Source organism: Mercenaria mercenaria, unplaced genomic scaffold (genome assembly GCF_021730395.1).
Source record: "Mercenaria mercenaria strain notata unplaced genomic scaffold, MADL_Memer_1 contig_101, whole genome shotgun sequence".
NCBI classification, from domain to species: Eukaryota; Metazoa; Mollusca; class Bivalvia; order Venerida; family Veneridae; genus Mercenaria; species Mercenaria mercenaria.
Genome location: NW_026458978.1, coordinates 18,796 through 42,987, shown reverse-complemented (window position 1 = coordinate 42,987; position 24,192 = coordinate 18,796). Strand labels below are relative to the sequence as shown.

Here is a 24,192-nt window from a genome sequence, read left to right as displayed (position 1 = left end):
TCTATTTATACATGCATTATTATAACCGGACATTGTCTCATCAACAACTCTTCATCAAAAAGGATCCTTGTATATATGCTTGTTTGTTTCTCATTCTTTTTCATGTTATGTATGTGTATATATTTTCCATTTTTCATTAAATTCCAATGCAGGAGCATTGATTTTTTCAGGAGGGGGGAATTTTTCACAAGGAAAATTTCTTTGCCATAAATTGACTTAATTTTCAATGAATGTACTTAATTTTTATTGTTGTATTTAAGATTATGCTTTTCAATGTTTACTGTTGTAAATATTGATTATACTGATTTTATCCTCTTTATTCTCTTAAATGCAGATTAAATCTAACACCATACAACTACCATAATATTAAATTATAATTACTACAGCAAAGCTTTCATAATACATAATGCTGTGATTTTTAACAAAAGATTTTGTAATTGTCACCAGGGCTAATCTCTGCATGTAGAAGCGAGAAAAATTTATGTTTGTTGTTGTCTCTAAGAGCAACACTTGCTTCAATATAAAAAGCAGAAATTCACAGCAGAATTTACTTGAACATTCTGCTGTACAATAAATATATATTGAAGTAAACAATTTCTCGACTTTTACAGTGTATCCACTATTACCAGGCGGACAACCAAGGAAAATAGTACATTCAGTTCAAATATACCATTTATACGGACAAATTATAGAAACAAAATTAATTGACACAAGCGGTGTCAAATTACATTTATCAAAAGGGGATTCAATTCCTGATTGATTTATGTAAAAGTTATCAAATAATATCCAAAATTACAAATGTTCTGGTGATTTAACCTATGTATGTACTGTACACGATTAACATCTACTGTTACTTCCAAGTGAATTAGGCCTAAAAAAAATTCTTTGTTTCCGGTAACATGCTAAAAAAAAAATAGGGTAGGGAATTCGGAAATTTTTTTTATTTATTTTTATTTATCAGAGAGACTTTTCGGAAATCATTTTTGTTCAAAAAATGAAAACAAATAAGGGGGTTATGCCTTAAGAGCATCAGTAAGTTGATTACCAACATCACTGGCCATATTTAAAGCTTAAAAAGTGCAGTTTTGCATCTTTTTGTTAAAAAGTTAAAAAAAATATTCTCAAAGGCCATCAAAAAACATTAATTTAGGGCCGGGTGAAAAATTTAGGGTAGGTCAGGATAACAGAAACAAACAATGTTGTTTTTTTTACGCCTTAGTGATAAAACTAATAACTTTACGTGACTGTGTATTTTGCTTTATATCTTCCATTATTTTGGTCCAACAAAGTTTTGATGTCTGTCACAAATATAAAACAGTATGAATGTCAAATTATTTTGACGCGCCCTCCGGTGACCGGAAAGTTAGCAAATTCTCAGATGATTTTCTAGATGTCATGTCATTGATTTCTTAATGAATAAGTAATGATTTTATATAGTTTTAACTGTTATTTATTTAAAATATCAGTACTTATCTGTAAACAAAATATCGTATGAAATTCACACTGTCACAGAATACATACCAATGTACATCTTTCAACGTCTCGGATAGATTACCAGCTTATCAGCCGATAAAACGAATAAGATCGTGTTTGTATACAAATCCATTGTTATTTTCTTTTAGAAATGATAAAACATTGATTGCCGAACGTCCGTGTTATGTTTTTCTAACGGCATAAACTTTCATCCATAAAACACAAATTTAGAAATATCTTTTTGATGAATTGAAAGCTAAATATAAACCAAGCAATTCATTCATCAATTTTTACTTTACACATGTATTTCGAATAAAATGGATTATTTATAAACACATAACGACTGGTTTTCTAAAATTTTGAACATCACATTGCCGCTATTGGTGTTACATGTAATTTAAACAAATTTTGAATACTAAAATATGAAAACTGTAAATATTTCAAAACTGTTTTACCTTTGAAAATCCATTGAAAAAATTGTTAAAATCTAAAAATCTGAAAGAAATGTATACATGTAATGTGTCATATTCAGTATTCAGACATTATCACAGTAAGAGAAAAAAGTAACAAAGATGAATTGTCATCGGTACGAAAATATTAAAATTAGCAGTGACTTATTAGGGGGCTAAAAACCGAACTTCTAGACAGCACGTACAGGACAATATGAATACTGAGAGACATATATTTTATCTTTAAAATTAGGGCTGGGAGGATTTCAAAATATTGAAACCGATTAATTATTTGTATGAAATCAAACCGATTTGTTTAATCGGCCGCCATGGCATATTTAAAATGCTGTTCTCTTTCCTGATGACTGTGTAAAGGTACAATATTCCAGCAGCTGATTACATTAGGAACTTCCGGACTTTATCATTTGCAAGCAATGTGATAATTAATAAGTCATATTTCGGTGTATTTTATTTTAAATATATCATGACAAGCAAATTATTGCAATTGACTATTGACTATGTTCACTGTGTTTTAGCAGAAATATATTGCGGGTCTATTTGCTTGTCAAGGAAATGATTGTATAAGGTACTATTCTTGATTTTTAATTTGTTTGAGAGCGATTAGCGGTTTTGCAAAATTGAAACCGATTTCACCTAATAATCAAATCGGATCCAATTAACCAAGGAATCGTCCCATTCCTATATAAAATTGGGCGATGATTTCAAAAGTTTGCTCTCCTACTTTTTTTCTTGTCCATTTATGTGGAAAGTTAAGGAAACATAATGGTGAAAATACAGTGGCAAATTCGGCAAATATTAAAGGAAGTGTCTAGCTGTCCGGTAACTTGATGCCTAGCCAGGGGATTTTGTAGCCGCCCAGTAAAAGATTTCTTGAGCCACAACATGAGAAAACCAACATAGTTCATTTACAACCACCACTTATCCAGACCAGCCTGCTAATATCCGCCCTGAGTCTGGTCAGGGTTCATGCTGGTCGGAAAGCCGCTATGTTGGTTTTCTCATGACGCGGCTCTCTTAATGAATAAACTTACTGATACCTGTTATTTACTAAAGATATTGATACTTATGTGCAAACAAAATTTTGATTTGAAAAAAGATTTTAGAAAAGCATTGGTTCCTGAGTAAACTTTAACTGAACATGTGTATATTCCAGATTAAGCAAAAATATAAAAAAACAATAAGCTTCTGAACAACAGAAATGAGTTGCCTGCGATGAGCTCGACTAGCTGGACTTAGTCATCATTTTGGGGAGTAGGTGTTTGTGTGTGCGTCTGTGCGTCCGTCCGATTTTGTCCGGATCATAACTTCTACATGCATCTTGTTTATATTTAGCATGAATGTTTATCCAAGTGAGAAGATGTGACATGCATAAACCCCATGTTCCTATCTCAAAGGTCAAGGTCACAGTTTGGGGTCAAATTTCAAATTGAAGTTCTTCTTCATGCATGGCTGGATTTTGATGTAACTTGGAATGAATGTTCACCTTTGATTTTGCAGGTGGCACTGCAGTTAAGTGCTTTTGCTTTATGCTCCTGATTGCCAAAAACAGACAGTGTCCAATTTGTATGTTCTTACAACTCAATTTTAGTGAATTTTACCAGTGTGACTGAAGTATTTCTAGTTTTACAAGAGAACTGTAGGTTTAAAAAATGCTGCACAACAGACCTAAAAGTATTTATGAAGAATTCTCATCCTATTTCAAAATAATTACATAGGTAATTTCTTAAACTTGCATTTGGTTGAAGAATTTAATTTTGGATTAATCTCATGATTTTCAATTTCTTGAAATAAAATAGATGGAGGAAAATACATGCAGGCATAACTATACATTCTAATGTGTATACATTTGTTTTGAATTCTTCTGATATTGTATTTCAAGTATTACAACATTTTGCTAAATCCTCTTCATATTTCAATGTAAGAATGCTTCTTACACCATGTAGGAAGAGGTCTGGGTTCAAGTCCCAGTGGAGAGTATTTTACTACTGGTATAAAAAAAATGTAGACTGGATAAAAACATACCAGTCCTGCTCTGCATAAAAAGTGACTAAAAAGGAAATGTAAAAATTATAGTGTAACACCCACCCATAATATACCAAAGTCAAAAGCTATACAATATACATAGCTTTAATATGTTTGTATTGTTATATTCAACAATAATATTGTTTACAGACAATAAATAAATATTGAATTGATTTCACAAAAAGTACGTTTAACTTAATATTACCTGTTGTGCAAGCTTTGAATTTTCAGTTCAGTTTTGTTAAAATCTACTTCTCGATTACCATTCAAGATACTGCTGTGATAGGTCATAGGATGGTGAAATATGATTACTGAATGCAAAAGGCAAGCCGTCCGTTCCTATATCAAAAGTGAAGTTCACAAATATGGTTTAATGTCAAACTTTGTGTGCATTTGTACACTAAAGGTTCCCCTGATATTTACACATAATGTGTACAATCTGTGTTGTTCAGAGACAATCGATCCTCCAGTACTTTCAGTGCTTTGATTATTACTATAACATTAGTGCGGTTAAAATAATTACTCAGACATATCATTCATGAATTATGGAGTAAACGTGTGTGGGCGGATTATTAACTATGGTAAAGGTAGGTCAATTATAATTCACTTAGAGTTAGTATTGCTCTAATCATTTTTCAAGTTTATGACAGAATACATGGTGAATTTGAGTTAAGTAAATTTCGAAAGCAACGTTCAGTATCTGTAACAGTAATATTCGCTAAAAATGGTTTCTTTGTTGCTCAGAAAAGTTACATTTGAGTAAATAGTGCTGCTCACTACCTACAGCTCCGCTATTGCATTTTGAACATGTTCGATCCAGAAAATGTGTGCCATCATACCTGTAGTCTGTGATTACATGTGCAAAATTTGAAGAAAAGTAAGGTAATCATTCTTCGGAAGAATTCGGAAATAATTTTCATACTCTAAATGATCTTTAAAACTATTATTTATCATTCCTTTATTAGACTGTTGCATCTGGGTGTGCCATTCTTGTTTGAACTGGTCAATGAGAGATTGTTTACTAGTAATTTGCTTATGCAAATTTTTAGTAACAGCAGTATTCTGGTATAACCATAGGTCAGGTCTTCCAACACTATTTAGAATTTCCTTGATTTTACTTATCTATTAATTGTCGAATTGGACCTTGGATACCATTTGTACATTATAGAAGACAATTTAGTATCTTTGTCTAGTAACAGTTGAGCCCAATAAGAAATCATTTTTGTTTTAACTATTATTGATATTGGATATCTACCCAATTCGCCGGAGCATATACATTGGGGTACTTTTGCATGCATTTGTTACTCTTTGGAGGAAGTCATTATGAACTCTCTCAAGCAAATCAATATTTTCAAAACCAAATATTTCTTGTCCGTATGTCAGTATAGGTAAAACTGTATGGTCAAATAGTTTTATAATGAAGAAAGAATATCCAAGCCGATTAAACAATGTAAACTTTAGAAGGCAGTGTGTAGGTTATACCATTGACAAGTCAGGCGTTACAACACGGCAAGAGGGTGTTGAACGATTCGGACTTGGACAAGGCATTGGGAAGCACACACAACCAGCCGCATGGCGCTCACTTAGGCATAAATATAACGAAAGTGCGATCATAATGATTTTCATATAAAGGTTTTCATTACCAACTTTTAGTAACATCTCGAAACCGATAAAGCGGGACAGATCTACCTATCATAAAAATCAATAAAACCAATAATCCAATATCATCGCTACCGAGCCGATTCGTTGATTTCCGTACTAATTGTTGTTGTTGTAGTAACACGGGGGAAAAAATCGATAATTAACATCCTTGGTCATTATCTGATGCATTTACAGGCGGGCGGTTTGCTAAACGATATATTTGAATTGAATGAAGTTTTGATAATTATTAAAGTGAAAATCGGAACAAGTCGAAAATTTATATAATACTTTATTAATTGTCAAATAAAAGTAATATTTATGAATATGTTATCTAAAATATTTAGAAATCGTTACATTTTATACATCGAACACATAGATTTACTTTCTTTTTAATACATGAAACATCATGCTAACGTATATCTATGTACAGAAAAGAAATATTTACGCACCAGAAACTGTCTGTAAATAAAATAAATATTCAAGAATATGAAAATGTTATCTAAAATATTTGAAAGCGTATATACATCCTCTATACGCGCTTTCTTTCACATATTATGAACATTAGAATGTGAGCTTTTGATTCTAAAATATTTTTAAAATTCTAAACCACTAACGTTTTTCGATTTTCATCGTAAAAGGTAGTAAAATCGGCAAATTCTCATGTATTACCATAACATAAAGTTTGTCAGTAATTAAGTTTTGAAGCCTTCATAAAAAATATAGCTTTTTTTCAAGATATCTAAAAAGTATTTTTGTTGTCGAACGATCTGGAGGCCGGTTGCTGTAAAGAAAAAGAAGTATAGAAATAAGACTTATACTTTTAAAAGGAAATGCTTAACCCTTACCATGCTGGACACGACTGGTTCTTCCTTTGTAATCAGTGTAGATCATAATCAGCCTGCACATCCGTGTAGATATGTCCTAAAAACTTGGGCCATATATGACGGATGCAGACTGATCATGATCTGCACTGTCTGCCATTCAGCCAGTAAGGTTTTTGGTATGCACCCTTTTCATAATTAATAGCACTGTCCAAATTGAAAGATAGACAAGTTCGTTATTGTAATTTAGCATGGTAAGGATTAAGTTTCTTATATCGTGTCTAAATAGAAATATCATATTTGCGTGACTTGAATAGGTACTGCTGACAAATACTACTACAACATTAAATAACTTCATCAATATCTCAATTTTAGAATAGCAGACTTAACTAAGTAATAACTTAATATTTTTCGTGAACTTTGGGCAAGGATCTTTACTCAGTAACTATTTACGGATCAACTCTGTTAATTAACGATGTGAATTCTAAATTTGTACTGATTCTTTCTACTGTCATACGATTCATGAAATAAGGGTAAAAATCGTAAAAACAAATTTCATGAAAGAAAGGGAAAATACTATATAAAGACAGAAGAAAGTGAAAGACATATATTACAACGTAAAAACCCTAAAACCATAAAAATACCTATCACTTATAGTAAGTGGGGTAACATATCTTTTATGACCCGCCTTGAAACAACACTGACCGGATATTGTTTACCCCTAGGCAATATTGTAATACACAATAAAAGTCAATGGGTTATTTTAAGTTATTTGTTACAATTAAATCAAATAATAGATATCGCAATTTTTTTAAAACGAATGATTAAAGAATGTACCAAAAACGGGAGACAATCAAAATCCCCTTGATCAAAATCCCCTACACTGAAAAATGACAGGGTGTTACAAAATCCCCTTCATACTTTTGCAGGGGGTATCATAATCCCCTCTGTGATTTTCACTTATTTCATCAAGTTCAAATCCAACTATACACAATTTAAAAGTCTGTTGCATAAAGCACGTAAATACAATGCCTTTAGCAAACATAATTTAATTTGGAGCACTGATATCTATATATCTATAATGAAAATCACAGAGGGGATTATGATACCCCCTGCAAAAGTATGAAGGGGATTTTGTAACACCCAGTCATTTTTCAGTGGAGGGGATTTTGATCAAGGGGATTTTGATATACACTCACCAAAAACATGCATTAATTTAAGAATACAGAATAATATATATAAAGGAGGTTCGGAAAGAAGCAGAATTATCTGTTCATCATGGCTATCTTTCAAATTAACGTTTGGTCATATTATGAATAATAGAAAATGATTATTTAAAAAAAAAACTTATTAAAAAAATTCTATATGAAGAAAAAATGATGACCGCGTCGGAGATCGGACCCGGACCGCCGCGGCAATAAAAATGTCTCCAGATCCTTCGGCAAAAAATAATAAAGGTAACTGGAAATTAATAAATTAATCGTCGTTATATTTCTTAAGAATGCTTTGAAACTCAGTTACTGTCAGACTAAATTTTACGGAAAGACATGAGAATTAATTGCTTTAAGTATATTTTGCGATGAAAATTAAAAGCATTTGTATATTTAATGCGAATTGAACACTAAATCCTCCCTAGCGTTATTTTAAACGACAGCGGATCTAGGTTTCGGCGTTACTGAGTTCAGCAATCAATTTGTTTTAAATTGTGTAATTACAATTTCTTTTTTTCTTCTTTTTTTTTTGTCAATGTGAAGTTGCCTACAATTTATAGGCTTTGACCTATAACAATTTGTACCGACAAAGTCAGACTAGCAGACGACAATATTTTCCGTAACAGCTTCCGAGTACTTACGGATGACGGCGGAAAAAGCCGGAATATTTTAAGAAATGCTCACTGTACACACTAAAATGCAAAAAGGACCAAACAAACCATTATAAAATTTAAAACAAATTACACATAACGAAAACTGAATAATTTTTCTACATTTTTAGGGGTATCGAATTTTTGATTTTTTGCGGAAAATATCTCATTTTATCTGTTATATTTGAAAAAGTCAGCTTCTTTTTACCCGTTTCCTACAGAGTCTATATGAACTGAGGTGGGTCTATTTAAAGTCAAAAAGGACCAACCAAATATTAAAATATTTTTTTTTTAAATATTCATAATATCCGGAATAAATTAAACTTTAATTTGTGGGGTATCGAATTTTTGATTTCCAAATAGAACTTTTTCTATTTAAGTTTAAGTATTTTTTTCCTTCTTTGTTTATATAGGCAAAATTATCGATTTTCCAATAGATCGATGTTACTAAAAGTTGGTAATGTGTAATGGCACTCTTACGCTCTGCCTTATTTGTCGTATCGACGCCCTTACTTTTCGCTCTAACGTGTTCTCCTTAAATGCGCCAAAACGACAGCAAGACATGGCAGAAATCAGCCAGTGTAAGTAATGATGTGAAATGTGTCATGTTTCATTAAAGTAAATTTAGAATGTTGTAGCGAAAGGTTGTTTTTTTCCAGAAGATGGGGTCCATTATCTTCAAAGTGTCTGGTGATGTGTCATTTTCAATGTGATTTAAGAGTCTTATATATATCAGTAAAATCCAGAGTGTGTCGGGAGGGCGGATCCCATGACCCATCCCCTCTCAGCTTGGGGTTTTCGTGTCTGCTTCTAACAATTAATTTTGCCTGTTATCAAAATGATAAAACAGCAACAATGTTTCAGGTCATATTATACTGATTAATGTAATCATCATCAAATTGGGCACCTTTAATCCCCATGCTTTTCCCATGCAGTGACCCCGGAAAGTAGGACACTTTATGTCTTTAAGCGGTGATAAGTTTTGTGATTACAAGTCGGTAACATGTAGAAGTTTTGGCTGTACGATTTCCACAGTATATAATTATACTATCTCATTTCATCGAGTCTTAACCTGCGAAAGGTTTGACTTGATCCAAAAATATGGTTTAACGTTATATTTAGATCACGTCCGTAATTTACATTGTATATTACAACGTTGAAAATTGACCTCCTGCGTCATTTCAATGTTACACAACCATTGCATGACAGACCCATCATACATAAACAACCAGGTCAGTACTGCGACTCGAACCAACGGCCATAAATCGATGAGAGCTTTTTAATTTAACGTTGAAATATGACCCGACTGTAGTTGTTCAGTTTTCAGACATCCCGTCCATACATTACACATATAGTCACCAGTTTTGTATTTAGACGTTAATATGTAGCTGGGTTTTAATTTCTATACCTCACCAGTTTCTGCTGAGTTATGGCCGATGAATTGGCAGATAATTAGACGTTATTATTAGCTTAGCTTGTGGCGCGCTCGAGTGTACAACTAAACGTTTTTATTACTAAGAGTCCTAAAAAAATCAGAAATGTTAATCTTCGATCTTTATGGTAATAGGCAAATTACGTAAGATTATTGGGAATCAGTTTTCAAAGTTAAATTATGACCTGGCTATAGTTGATCAGTTTTTAATGTGGGTCAATTTTTCACGCGTGGATGGATCATTAATAACGGGCGGGGTCAATTTTCAACGTTGGAAATTGATCAGTCATCCGTTGAAAAAGGACCCAGGTGGTCAGTTTTCAACGGGGTCACTATTTAATGTTACACCGGATCCGAATCTGACTTCGGGTGTATTCTAGGGACTTTCAGTAAATATTTAGTGGTTCAAATAAGATTGTTGGCTAGCATTTTAACATTGAGTTTTTGTCGATGACTACATATTCTACTAAATTGACTACCATACTTACCAAGTTGTCGTCCGAATAAATGCAAACTTTTACAGATCTACTAATAACATTAAACACATCGCCTCCATGTTTTGTTTCTTTAGAATATTGCTGACCATATTTCTAAGTTGTCATCAAAATAAATCAAAACTTAACAAGTTTTAGTTTCTTTAAGTTAATGGTTCCGTAGCTCGACATATGGTATTATTTATATCTATTCTTTAATGGTGTTGTTCATTGCATATGGAAGACAAGCTGAAATGCATAATACGAGGTAAATACACTTTAATTGCCATGATAACAAGCAATGCTGTGATTTTGGTTAGAACTATCTGCAATATAAAAAGAAGAATTCCTTTCCACTGAAGAAATAATCCGACGTTAAATAAAATAAAGTATACAAATTCCATTAATAATTTTGATGTTTCTGTATGATAAGATTAATGTGATGAACTCATTCAGTGAGTCAGGATTATTTATACAAGAAATTAGAAAATTAATACAACACGTCAAAAGTCTTCACTCAACCTTTAAAGAAAATTATTCTTAAATCTAACTGATCAATTACGTAAAAGTCTATAAGAATTAAACAAGAGGGCAAAGATGGCCCTAGGTCGCTCACCAGAGTAACACACCATTACAGTGTAATCATGTTTGACTTAGTGACCTAGTTTTTGACACCACATGACCCAGTTTCAAACTCTTCCGAGTTTTCAAGGAGATAAACATTCTGACTTAGTTTCATGACGTTTGGAGCAAAAATGTGGCCTCTAGAGTGTAAACAAAATTTTTCTTCGATTTGGCCTAGTGACCTAGTTATTTACCCAACTGGACCCAATTTTTAACCCATCCAAGATTTCAGGGAGACCAATATTCTGACCAATTTTCATTAAGATTGGACCAAAAAATTGAGTGTAAACAAGCTTTTCCTTTGATTTTACCAAATTTTACCAACTGACTTAGTTTTTGACCCTACATGACCCAGATTCGAACTCAAGATTTCATGATACAAAACATTCTGACCAAGTTTAATGAAGATTGAATAAAAAATGTGGCCCCTAAAGTGTAAACAAGCTATTAATTTGATTTGACGTGGTGACCTAGTTTTTGACCCCTTGTGACCCAGATAAAAATTCTTCCGAGATTTTATAGAGACAAAAATTCTGACATATTCATGCATACCAGATGAAAAGTGCAGCCCCTATTGCATACACAAGGTTTATCTTTGATTTGACCAGGTGAACTAGTTTTTGACCCAAAATGACCCATATTCAAACTTGACCTGTATTTTATCAAAACAAACATTCTGACCAATTCCCATGAGTTTCAAACTTAAAATGGGGTCTCTAGAGTGTTAACAAGATTTTCCTTTGATCTGGCCTAGTGACCTAGTTTTTAACGCCTCATTATCAGATTCAAACATGGCCTAAAGATCATCAAGATAAACATTCTGACTAAGTTTCATGAAGATAGAGTCATAAATATGGCCTCTAGAGTGTTAATAAGCTTTTCCTTTGATTTTACCGGGTGACCTAGGTTTTGACTCCAAATAATCCAGATTCAAACATGAACTAGAAGTCATCAAGTCAAACATTCTGACCAATTCTCATGAGTTTCAAACTTAAAATGTGGTCTCTAGAGTGTTAACAAGATTTTCCTTTGATCTGGCCTAGTGACCTTCTTTTTTATCACACATAACCCAGTTTCAAACTTGGCCAAAAGATCATCAAGATAAACATTCTGACCAAGTTTAATGGAGATGGGATCATAAATGTGGCCTCTAGAGTGTTAACAAGCTTTTCCTCTGATTTGACCGGGAGACCTAGTTTTTGACCCCACATGACCCACATGACCCGCACTACGCCGGACAATGACCGATCCCAATAGCTCACCTTGAGCACTTCGTGCTCTGATAAGCTAAAAAGAAACAGTTCTTATTTTGCAACTCAGAACGACTAAGGTAGTCGGATAATATGCAGCAACAAGTTCAAGCTCCACAAAGGACTATCAGGACTAAGTACAACATAATGCCAGAAATAGGAAGGATTATGTCTACTGTCCTCCCTTTGTGTTTCCTCGGACAATATGCCATAGCGTCTCAAACAGAAACCTGCCTTGTGTGGCTTTATTTGTTCGGGTAAATTCTTAAAGGCCTATTTCTTGGCAGTGGGCCAAGGGATTTCTGTCTTCATTAGCACAGTTGGGGGCAAATGACTATCACAGTATGGTTCCAGTAAATAATAGAGAAGGGGAAGCAGTGTACTTTATTTAATAAATATGTGATAACATTAAAAGTTATACCTATTTTTGGCATTTTTATGTAAAGAAAATTATTTGATCAAACATAATAATAAAATAATAAAAACTTATTTAGGGAAATAACAAGTTTTTATTTTTTCAAGTTCTGTCTGGAGATGTGTGGTATTTTAGAAAAACGTGACTTTCATTCATCTAAAAGTTTTGTTTTAATGCTTGCAGAATATTGTAAATAACATTTGTCAAAGACTGAAAACCGAATTTGCATTTCAGTGTATGAAAAAAGTACACTTAATGCAACTTATAATTGAAATTGAAAATTCAGTATAGATGGAACACAATAATTTGATTTTTACCCAGTAATATAATAATAAAATAAAATTCCAATAATGGTGATTGCATGTATATGAGAAAATCATATTCCCATTCTTTTTTTCAGTATTCTATATAATTTAATATAATGTAAGGATCACCTTCATCAACATGACCTTTTTCAGTATAATTATGATACTGGAAAATATTGTTTGTCAACAGAAAGAACTAACTGAGTTTTCACTATACCTGTGTTTTATTATCATTGTTATTTTTAATATTATTACTATATCTTTTATTACACGCAATTATTACTATTATTTTATTTGTAATATTATATAATAATAATAATAATAATAATAATAATAATGATGATAAACATTAACTGAAGGAAACTCAATTTCTTTCAACTCCACTGCACAGATCTTCATGGTCTAGTTAGGTACCCTGTTGTGCTAATTGCCCTCTATTCATCTGCTGTTACATAATCGCAGATAAGCAGCAGATAAGATGGGAGTTGTTTATTGGATTTGGGGGAGGGGACACTTATATAGTAGTGGATCTAGGCCTTTAACTGAATGATATTAACTGATTTCATTGTTGTATAAAACAGCAGTGACTAAACTATTATGATCCAGTTTAAAGAATCGAGGGATTCAAGCTGAAACAGTGAATTAAAAAGCCCAATACATTGCGAATACTGCCGATTGGTGTGAATATCAAAACAGACAATCCCTTGAAATACAGTATGAATATCGGATTCGGTATCGGCTTAATTCGCAAATGTCTATTAGAAACAAGGAGAAACATTTTTAAAATCATTTTTGTAGTTTATATATATTTTTATTATAAATTAAAGTTTAAAATCTATGAACGCATTTTATGAACTTCGTGACAAGTACTTTTTAATGTTGAAGGTTGCACAGTTATACTTCTTTAGAAAGCTACCCTGTTATTAATCTTTAGTCGTTGGCGCGGAAACGAGGACACGTATCATTTTGCAAACAAACCATATGTGATGTGTACTTTCTGTAAATACGGCCATGTGCATTGTTAACATTTTAACCGTCCTATTAAATCAAAAAATAAGATTTTGAAATGAAAACAAAATCAGATGAATAGTTTAAAGAAAGAAATAATTCATACAACATGGTGGTGTCAAAATGTGTCTTACTAAAGTGTTCTGTCCCTTTCAGAAGCAAAAGCTGTTGCTATGACTTACGATTGCAAATTTGTGGAGACGTCGGTAGTTTTAAATGTGAACGTTGATGAACTGCTCGTCGGCATTGTAAAACAACTGCATATTAGATCAGCCAATTATGATGATGACGACAAGAGTACGGGATGTGCTTCCTCAAGTAAATCGTTGCTCACGAAAATTTTCAAGAAACACAATATTTCGAAGTCGTGTGAAAATTTGTATTCTTAATATAACTTTACACAAATAAACACATTTAAGCTAACCTCTTTATTGTCAAAGAGAAGAAACTGTTGATTAGGACACATACACGTTTTCTTAGTTGTTTTCTACATACACCAAAAAGGAGGATCTGGTAGCATTCTTCACTATTGTTCAGACGATTTCAGTCGGTCACTTTCAAAGATTGAAAAGATGACGTCTTCCGTTCTAGCGCACGCTGAAGACCAGGAAGACAAAGCTTCGCATATAACAATGAAATTTTGCCACGCGGAACTTAAGGTGACAGTTATTTTGTTGGTCGGCATGGACAGAATAGAGCAAAGACGAAAACTCGAAATGCTTTTCTTGGCATTTTTCACTTGGCTGCGTGACAGACCAAAAAGACAAACTTGTTTCATGAAAATGTTCTGCTGGGCGTCTTTTTAGCACCACTTGCCCGCTCAGAAAATTAAAAATAAGATTCATTACTTGCGTTGCAATACAGTTTACGCTAAATCGGCTCAGTAATAAAATGTAATCAAAGTAGTACAGTACCGAAGAAAGGTGATGTATGTTAGTACAATGTACGTGTATGAAAAAAATCCATTTCAAAAATGGCACAAGCGCTAACAGCGCTTTGATAGTTAGAAACCCAATACATACAGGATTTATTTCGGCAAACCATCAGTATGATACTCTGGTTTGTTGATATATACAGTTATGCATTCAAACCCCCTGTAAAGTGAAAAGATGTTAAGTAAAGGCATGCAGTCGATAGTTATTCGTAGTAAATTACTGCGGCACTGGTATATATTCAAAGGATGTTGAACTATCTTAATTGGGCATGAGTACTTATAAGTTTGTGATGAAGGCCACGGCTGCCTCAAGGTGGTGATACAGTAGGCCAAATTTTCCTTTCAGTACCGATAATGACGTCAGAGGTAGTAAATTATTCCGCATTGAACTACATTGTATAGCGGATAGATACGAAATAGTTGTGAGACAGTCTTTTCCTGATTAAATTCTGCGCGTTTACACAGAAAAGGTGATTTTGATAAATCATCTTCCAAAAGTCTTATGTGACATTTACGCAGCACTGTATGGGGTGAGCTTGCTAGTGGAGAAACACAAACTTTTCAATATAGCATTTTTTATTTTCTGTAGCAGTTAAGCTTCTAAATTTGTCGTTCTCCAGGTCAGTTCCAGTAAGAAGATGACCTGAATTTTAACATCGTTTAGGTCGTTAATTGCATAGTCTTGGTTTAGTTTTCTAAAATGATTTTAATGATTACTTCAATTTCTGAGGGGAAAAAGAATATATAGCGTCTCTTCTTGCCCTTAGTCCAGGCATATTTCATGTTTCTTAGCCCATGCAAATTTATATTAAAAGGTGCATTTCTGTTGCTTTTTTCTGAGGTTTATGCAAGTATACGTCCAAACTGAATGCTTTATCTCAAGCAAGGAAGTAAGTGTCATTTTTTTTCTTCAAATTTTACTGATGTCTGTTCCATAATGTCAAATGTTTTCAACCGTTATTTTGATAACGTCATTTGTTTCTGTTTCCAGTAACACTTTAACCGATTAGTATCGGAATGTGAAATATGGTCACTTTTCATAAGAAGAAGGCACTTTTAACAATAAGTGGAGTTTTGCAAGTATTGTCATGTGATCTCTTTAGACCAATCAAATTTCTTCTTTAACGGTTCAAGTAGTAGCAAAAATTATAACACTGTATTTTTGTTTTTAAAACTGAAACATTTTATTTTATGTCAATAATAATTCGGTAAACGAGAAATGAGACTATAGAAAAGTTGCCGAAAATGTCTAATTTAACTTACAGTGCAACGTTACATCATTTATCTGAAGATACTTGGTGACAACAAATTGTTAACTGAAATGGCTGAATGACGGAAAATATTAGATAATCTTTGCTCTGAATTTGAAGATTACTTGTCAAAGTTAAACGTATCTACTAAAAATCCATGTAAGCTATGACTGGTTTGAGAAAAAAATGTTTATGTCCCATGTGTTCCGGTGTTTTGGTCTTTTGTTTATTTTCCGTTTATAACGCACCAGTTACATTATTTTACTGGAAGATGGGCTTTGATGTTCAGCGTGAAATTTGAGAATCATCAAATAGTGGGAAATTCATTATTATACGATGGTGTTTCAGTGTCTTCATAACAATGACATATTATATTATTATTATAACTTTACATAGACCGAGGTCTACACTAGTTTCATATTGTTTGTATTACGTATCGTTTATGCTTTGTGCCTTTTGGTCTAAACTGGTTGTTGATATTGTTATTTCAGTATAACTGAAAATAAAAGCATGAAGTATTTTTAGTATTCATCTTTGCTTTACAGGCAACATAGTACCATTTATCCCGTACGGTCTTGAAAAATCTGCAGCTTTGGAGCTTTGGCCTCGCACAAATGCCAACTGCTTTTTATACCCAGGTGGTTAACTAAACTACCACAATATTTGCGGTTCTTTTTAATTTTTTTTACATTAGTAAAGGTCGGCTTCATCGAGGAGAATGCATTTTAACTGGAGATATAACGTTATGATATCTTATGCTTGGTGCTGTTAAAAATTACCTACATAGCTAACTGAATAAATGATGCATACCTGTTTCATCACAATTGCGTGCAATATTTTGCATTATTGAAGAAAATATCTGATGTAAATGAAAACACTTTAACGTAACGGGTATGGAAACGTTCAGTTTTGACCAAATTTTAAACAATCTGAAATTTTCAATATTGGCTAAAAATGGCCATAAATTCTGAGAAAGAAGCTGGACCTTTTGTCAAAATATTCTTATGGTCCTTGACTGTGCTCACTACTAAAACATTTCTTTGTGATCAAAATATGGCAAGAAAAGCCAATGTTCTCAAAACTATGTGTTTGAACAAAATATTTATTCTGTTTCAAAATCAAAGCACTGAGACGACTGATGTGGGCAGCGGTTGACAGCTTCTGGTGATGGGCATGAACAGTTAGCTAAGTTTGGTGATTCTCGTTACACTACTTTTGATTAATAAGTATTTTTAACCTTTTTTTTACCAAATCAACGGGTAAAATTCGGCTTTTACTCTGTCAAAAGGGATAAAATAATATATGAACAAAGCTCATGTGCTTATTGAAAATTTTGTTTGGTTAATTTTGCTCAAAATCCTTTTTGAATTATAAGCATTTTTAACAAATCAATGGGAAACACTCTGCTTTTACTGGAACAATGGGAATAACAGTAAATATGAGCAAAGGCCTTGGACTAATTGATAATTATGTGATGTTTGGAGATTCTAGTTATAACAAGAGCTTGTAGAACACTTGCATGAAGTAACAGATAAGGAACAAACATTATTTGGTCACTGCCCACTAGACATTTAACGTATTGACCTTAAATCAATGATCATGGGTCATTTACCAGTCTTAAATGACCTCCGTATCTAATGTGATCTTACATCAAAGTATAATCTAGTTTTCTGGCAAAAAGTTCTATTGTCAATGTGTTCTTGACTTTTGACCTACTGAACTCAAAATCAAGAGGTCATTTGCTGGTCATGACAAATCTCCTAATCTCATGATCCTAGGCCCAAGCGTTCTCCAGTTATCATCCGGAAACCGATTGGTCTACAGATCATCAAACAATTATATTTACAATAGGCAAGAAGTCAATAGAGGATAGGAGCGAAAGACAAAGAGACAATAATGGTTGGCTGCAATAGAGATCATCTACTTGCCAATCACCCTAGTTTCAAAACTCTGGGTCAAGTGGTTCTCAAGTAAACCGTTTTCCATGTTCAGGCCCCTGTGACCTTGATCTTTGATCGAGTGAGCCCAAAATCAACAGGGATCATCTACTCTGCATATCCAATCATCTTATGAAGTTTCAATATTCTGGGTCAAGTGATTCTAAAGTTACTGATCCAGAAAGAAATTTTCCATCTTCAGGCCTCTGTGACCTTTCCCTTAAGTCAAGTGACCCCAGAAACATTAAGGGTCATCGACTTTCTAATTCCTATCATCGTGATTGAAGGTTCTGGGACAAATGAATCTAAAGTTATTGGTTGGAAACTGTTTTCAAAGTTCTGGTTCCTGTGACCTTAACTTTTGAACAAATGATTCAGAAATCAATAGGGGTCATTTACTCTACATGCCCAATCATCATATGAAGTTTCAACATTCTTGGTCAAGTGGTTCTCAAGTTATTGATCAGAAACGGGTTTCCATGTTCAGGTCCCAATTGAGCTTTCAAATTTTTATGCCCCTCTTCGAAGAGTATATTGTTTTGCAGATGTCGCTCGGTCGGTCGGTATGTAGAACAATCAGTTTCCGGATGAAAACTAAAAACCACCTGGGCCTAGGATCATAAAAGTTGATAGGATGGTTGGTCATGACAAGCAGATGACTCCTATCGATATTGAGATCAGTAGGTCAAAGGTCAAGGTCACGGTGACCCAGAACAGTTAAACGGTTTCCGGATGATAAGTCAAGAACGCTTGGGCCTAGGATCATGAAAGTTGTTAGAAAGTTTGGTCATGACCAGCAGATGATCCCTATTGATTTTGAAATCAGTAGGTCAAAGGTCTTTTATTTACAATGAAATTAAATGTTTCATTCAATTTTAAAACAACCAAAACAACTACTACTGTCTCCAATATCAGCACAGATCTTCAGGTTGCATTCAGTCATTTTTCAGCTGTAGGTTAATGTAACATGCCTCATAATCATGACAACATGCATGTTTTAGTGTTGTTATATTTTCTGGTCCTTTGGGATCACGGAGTCCATTCAACACATGTGTAATATAGTTCCGTTTTAGCCGGCGCTAGGGGGCGTATGAGTTGTTGCACATTTCATTTACTCTCATGAACAGACTCGATCAAACCGATTCTGTTTTTATTCTTCTTGGTTGCATTCTATGATTCCAAACAGGGTCTTTCAAAAAAAGTGACCCTGTTCCAAAGGATCATTTTACGAATTTTATTGTTAAAAATGCAAATATTGACTTTTTCAAACTTAGTTTGAATTGGCTCAAATGATTTCATTGCAGTCTTCCAAATCCCGCTCTTGTATAATTATCCGAGAAGAAATCGTACGCCAGTACGTGAATACTTGGGGATGAAAACACCGCGAATCTACCGGTGATTAAAAGGCGAACTTGTAAAAAATAATGTTTCTTTCAAATTAATTATATCCTTTAATGATATGTCAATCACAGACACCAGCTAGAATGTAAAATTAAATCAAATTGAAGTGCATATGTTCGTATTTTCGGGAAACAGGTATGAATATTTCGCCCCCTCCGTTACGGCTGCAATTAATTTCCTAATTCGTGCTATTTGCTATTCAAACCCAAAATTATTTATGTAAATTTTATGAAAAGATCGTATCTTTCTCCATGAAAAATAAATAAGATAATACCTCTTCTGTTGATTTCATGCAATATATCTTTCCATAAACCCATTACTCTGCTATAAACTTCGACGGATACACGGGTGCAATTTTATCATTCATAGAACGCACGGGTTATTAATAAAACCCGGCCCGGCCCAAACCACGGAAATAGCCGATTCCGATTGTACGGAAACCACCGGAAACTTACGGACGGAAGGCTAATATAATTACGAATGGTGATACCGTCATCTTTATCAAGGCAATTATGTGTATTTTATTTCATTATTACAAAAGTAGAAGCAAAGTATTTAATATTGACGATACGTATGTTTGATGAAGTATTGCACTTGACATAAGCAAAGACCTAAAATAACAAGATATTTGAATCACACTCAATCAAAGAAGTAATACGTTCGGCAGTCGATGTGTCATTTTGTGTACCGGACAGACACGAGATAGCAGTTTGCAGGATACTTTCAACAAAACTGGACAGGCTAATTAAATGTACGTCGTTATTTCACACCTAACGATGTGACACTAGGTTGTGTAGTAAGGCGGAGGGGTCTATACCGTGCACTGGAAGTATTTATAAAATTTGGTTGCCCGACCAAGATAGCGTTTTAGCATATTAAGTATTAATTTAATGAAAATATCTTGTCTTAGGGAACATATGAATGTAAACACTCTTATATTAAGGTTGTCAAAGATTTGCATTGATAAGTACACATTTTGCGAAAATTAACTAGAAATGTAAGTTTATGAAATTGTTATTATACTCCTTCTGCCTATCTCGGTTGCGTAACCAAGATAGATCGAAAATAGATGAACTACGAAGCTATGCGCTGTTTTCATACTTGCCATTTGTTTCAGGTTGTTGAAGTATTCAAATTTAAATATAAAACTAAATAAACTAATAAATTATATCAAAATCTAAAAACATAGTCCACTTTTTACATTTTTTTCATATTAAAGGGAGGCAATTACAAAATTTCATAAAAAACATCAAAGTAAACATTTCCAGAAGAGGTATAACTCTATGTAATAGGTCTTTGTTCCTGAAATACAAGTAAACTGAAAAAAAAAATCATAAAATGTTGCTCAAATGATAAATCATATGATTTAGCTTTAAACAAAACCGGGTGATTTTGTATGGAGATGATACCCGGAGTTACGGTAAGTTGTAGAAATGAATGAACTGGAGTATAAAATATGAAAGATCGGTCGCAAAGTTTAGACCCCCCCCCCCCCCACCACCACCACCACACACACACACACACACCGAAACATGTCCGCTCAGTCTGTTTAAAACAAAACAATAAAAACCGGTAAATATCTAATACGGATAAATGGGAGGATAGTGGTAGCAATGAACTTTCATGTTTTAACAATTTACTGCTAACGTTATTTTTGTTTTTAGATTATTTAATTTTTGATTTCTCTTTCTTTTATATTTGAAATAATACTAGCATATCTTTTTAACACAGAATTTAAAAAAAAACCGGTCCGGTCGGACTACGAACTATGCTTTTGCTATATGCTTATACAACTATTCACACAATGTTAACTTTTCTGTTTTTAAAATGAACATTTTAAAGCATCGATTACAAATGTGTGCAATTCAGATGTTAAATTATTATACCCCACACAATGTCCAATGCACTTTTCCCATTAGTTTAACTTGAATAATATATCATAAGGTTATAACACACTAAATAGCCACCACTATATATTCTATATAAAATGACAAGTTTTCACAATGCTGCAATACACACCTATTTTAAATTTTAAATTTCTTTAACTTACATTTTCTTGTAGAGCAACATTAATACTGTAAAAATATCCAAAGAAAAGTAGGGGTCATGTTTGATGCAAGAAAAATATTTCTGGTCAAACGGACACACCGTAATTTTTACACAGAAATGACAATCACAATTTAGGGTAGGGGTGTATGAATATATTTCACACGTTAAATCAGTTTGGAGTCTTTTTTCAACATGCAAATGCTACCAGTATGTCAATTATAGGCATGCAATATGATTTCAACCAATATATAGCAATGATTTCAAGGAAAAATCCTTCTTAAAGCAAAAAAAACTGAGAACTATTTGAATCCGCCATTATGCGACTACCATTTTTAGCTCATCTGATTTTTTGAAAAAAAAATGATGAGTTATTGTCATCACTTGAGCGGTTGTCGGCGTCGGCGTCGGCGTCGGCGTTGCCTGGTTAAGTTTTATGTTTAGGTCAGCTTTTCTCCTAAACTATCAAAGCTATTGCTTTGAAACTTGGAATACTTGTTCACCATCATAAGCTGACCCGGTATAGCAAGAAACATAACTCCATCTTGCTTTTTGCAAGATTTATGGCCCCTTTTGTACTTAGAAAATATCAGATTTCTTGGTTAAGTTTTATGTTTAGGTCAACTTTTCTCCTAAACTATCAAAGCTATTGCTTTGAAACTTGGAATACTTGTTCACCATCATAAGCAGACCCTGTACATCAAGAAACATAACTCCATCTTGCTTTTTGCAAGATTTATTGCCCCTTTTGGACTTAGAAAATCAGTTTTCTTGGTTAAGTTTTATGTTTAGGTCAGCTTTTATCCTAAACTATCAAAGCTATTGCTTTAAAACTTGCAACACTTGTTCACCATCATAAGTTGACCCTGTACAGCAAGAAACATAACTCCGTCCCGCTTTTTGCAAGATTTATGGCCCCTTTTGGACTTAGAAAATATCAGATTTCTTGGTTAAGTTTTATGTTTAGGTCAACTTTTTCTCTTAAACTATCAAAGCTTATTGATTTGAAACTTGCAACACTTGTTCACCATCATAAGCTGACCCTGTACAGCAAGCAACATAACTCCATCCTGCTTTTTGCAATAATTATTGCCCCTTTTGGACTTAGAAAATCATTTTCTTGGTTGAGTATTATGTTTAAGTCAACTTTTCTCATAAACTATCAAAGCTATTGCTTTAAAACTTGCAACAGTTTTTCACCATCATAAGTGGACACTGTACATCAAGAAACATAACTCTATCCTGCTTTTTGCAAGAATGATGACCCTTTTTAGACTTAGAAAATCATGGGTAGGACAATATTTCTATTACACAAAAAAAATCAGATGAGCGTCGGCACCCGCAAGGCGGTGCTCTTGTTTCATAGATGCTCAGGCTATTTAGTGTCTATATGCCTAAAAGGAAATATGAATTTTTTTTTCAGCTTTTTTGCTCTCTATGTGAAGTTTCATCTATATTCAGCTTATAAAACAAGTTTCAGACCAAACAAACCAGTAGTTTTCTCAAAATCACTATTTTTGTACAGCCATCATTTTGTCCAAAGACTGCGGTTTAAGCCGTTAAATTTGGCTGAATCATGTATAGTCATTAAACGCTGTTTTTTCAAAAAAAAAACCGTAAGATATTACATCAAATATACCACCAGCAAGTGCGGAATAGACAACCACACTGAAAAAAACTTATAATTGTGATAAAATATAGAACAAAATTAGTGTTTAGTGAATTTTATTTTGTTAAAAAAAAGCTTATTTTTCAGTAAAAAATGGGAAAATTGTTTGTTTTTTTTTCATCTCAAATGCAACAATACTGCATATTTTTGCATTCTATAGCTAAAAGTCATATCTCATGGCCATGGTATTCAAGTTATCTCCAACTATTCATGTCAAAATGTAACTAAAAAGGTGTTGATACTGCACACCTGGTCTCTGCTCAAATGGAATGAAATGGTATCTAAGGATATTACTAAAGATCTTCAGATTTCACACCACACAGGTGATGGAGATTCTAAAGGTCATTCTGGTGTAGACAAAGGTCAAGGAACTAAAACTGTGCACTTGAAAGATGTGAGGCACCTAGCAAATTCTCTAAAAAGGCAAATATTAACCGGGCACCATTTAGTGACAAAATGTTCCGTGGTAAACAGAAGTCTAATCTAAAAAACAGATTTGCTCTATCTATTAAATCTAGGTGTGTTTCAGAGCTATCAAGTGCACATAAGAAGTACAAAAGCAATTTGAAAGTAATAAAACACAAAATGCCTAATATAATTTCAGCAATAGTACTATGTTTCAAAGGTTACTGTGGTACCTCATGTTCTAAATACAGCTTGATTTGTTCTGGCAACTACAGAAAAGCAAAAAAATATATGCCAGACAATGTCAGGCTTAAAATGACTGATGATGATGAGACTTTACTCAGGAAATGTATTGAAATTCTCCTTGGTCCAGAAAGCATAGTAAAAACTAAATTTTTAACATCTACACAGAAATGTGAAGCAGTGAACAGATCCTATAATGCATGCTTGCCCAAAAATGTTACATTTCTCCGCAACTGCCATGGCCGTATCCATGGCCAGATTCTAAGACTAAATCATGGGCTTGCTGACACTGTTATCCTTAAAGCTAGGGTAAATGGTGTAAAACTGTCACCTGGCTCTTCTGTTATCAGACATCTTTTAAGAACAGAGTACTACGACAAGTTGCGTAAAACTACTAGGTACATATCGCGAGCAGGACGCAGTCGTTTTGCATCACGCCAGTATAGGTACAAATTACATACAGATTTACACTATTCAAAGGGTCTCACTGACCCCAAGCCTGACTTTTCTAG

The 24,192-nt window shown here is 33.5% G+C and overlaps 1 protein-coding gene across 1 annotated transcript in view; it reads left to right on the top strand.

The window, feature by feature from the left end:
• Positions 1-14,184, top strand: part of LOC128551352 (GTP-binding protein REM 1-like) — a 29,071-nt gene extending 14,887 nt beyond the window's left edge. The window contains exon 3 of the mRNA XM_053532202.1: positions 13,952-14,184. Within this exon, the coding sequence (XP_053388177.1) occupies positions 13,952-14,184 (233 nt within the window). The remainder of the gene's footprint in view (positions 1-13,951) is intronic.
• Positions 14,185-24,192: the final 10,008 nt, after the last annotated feature.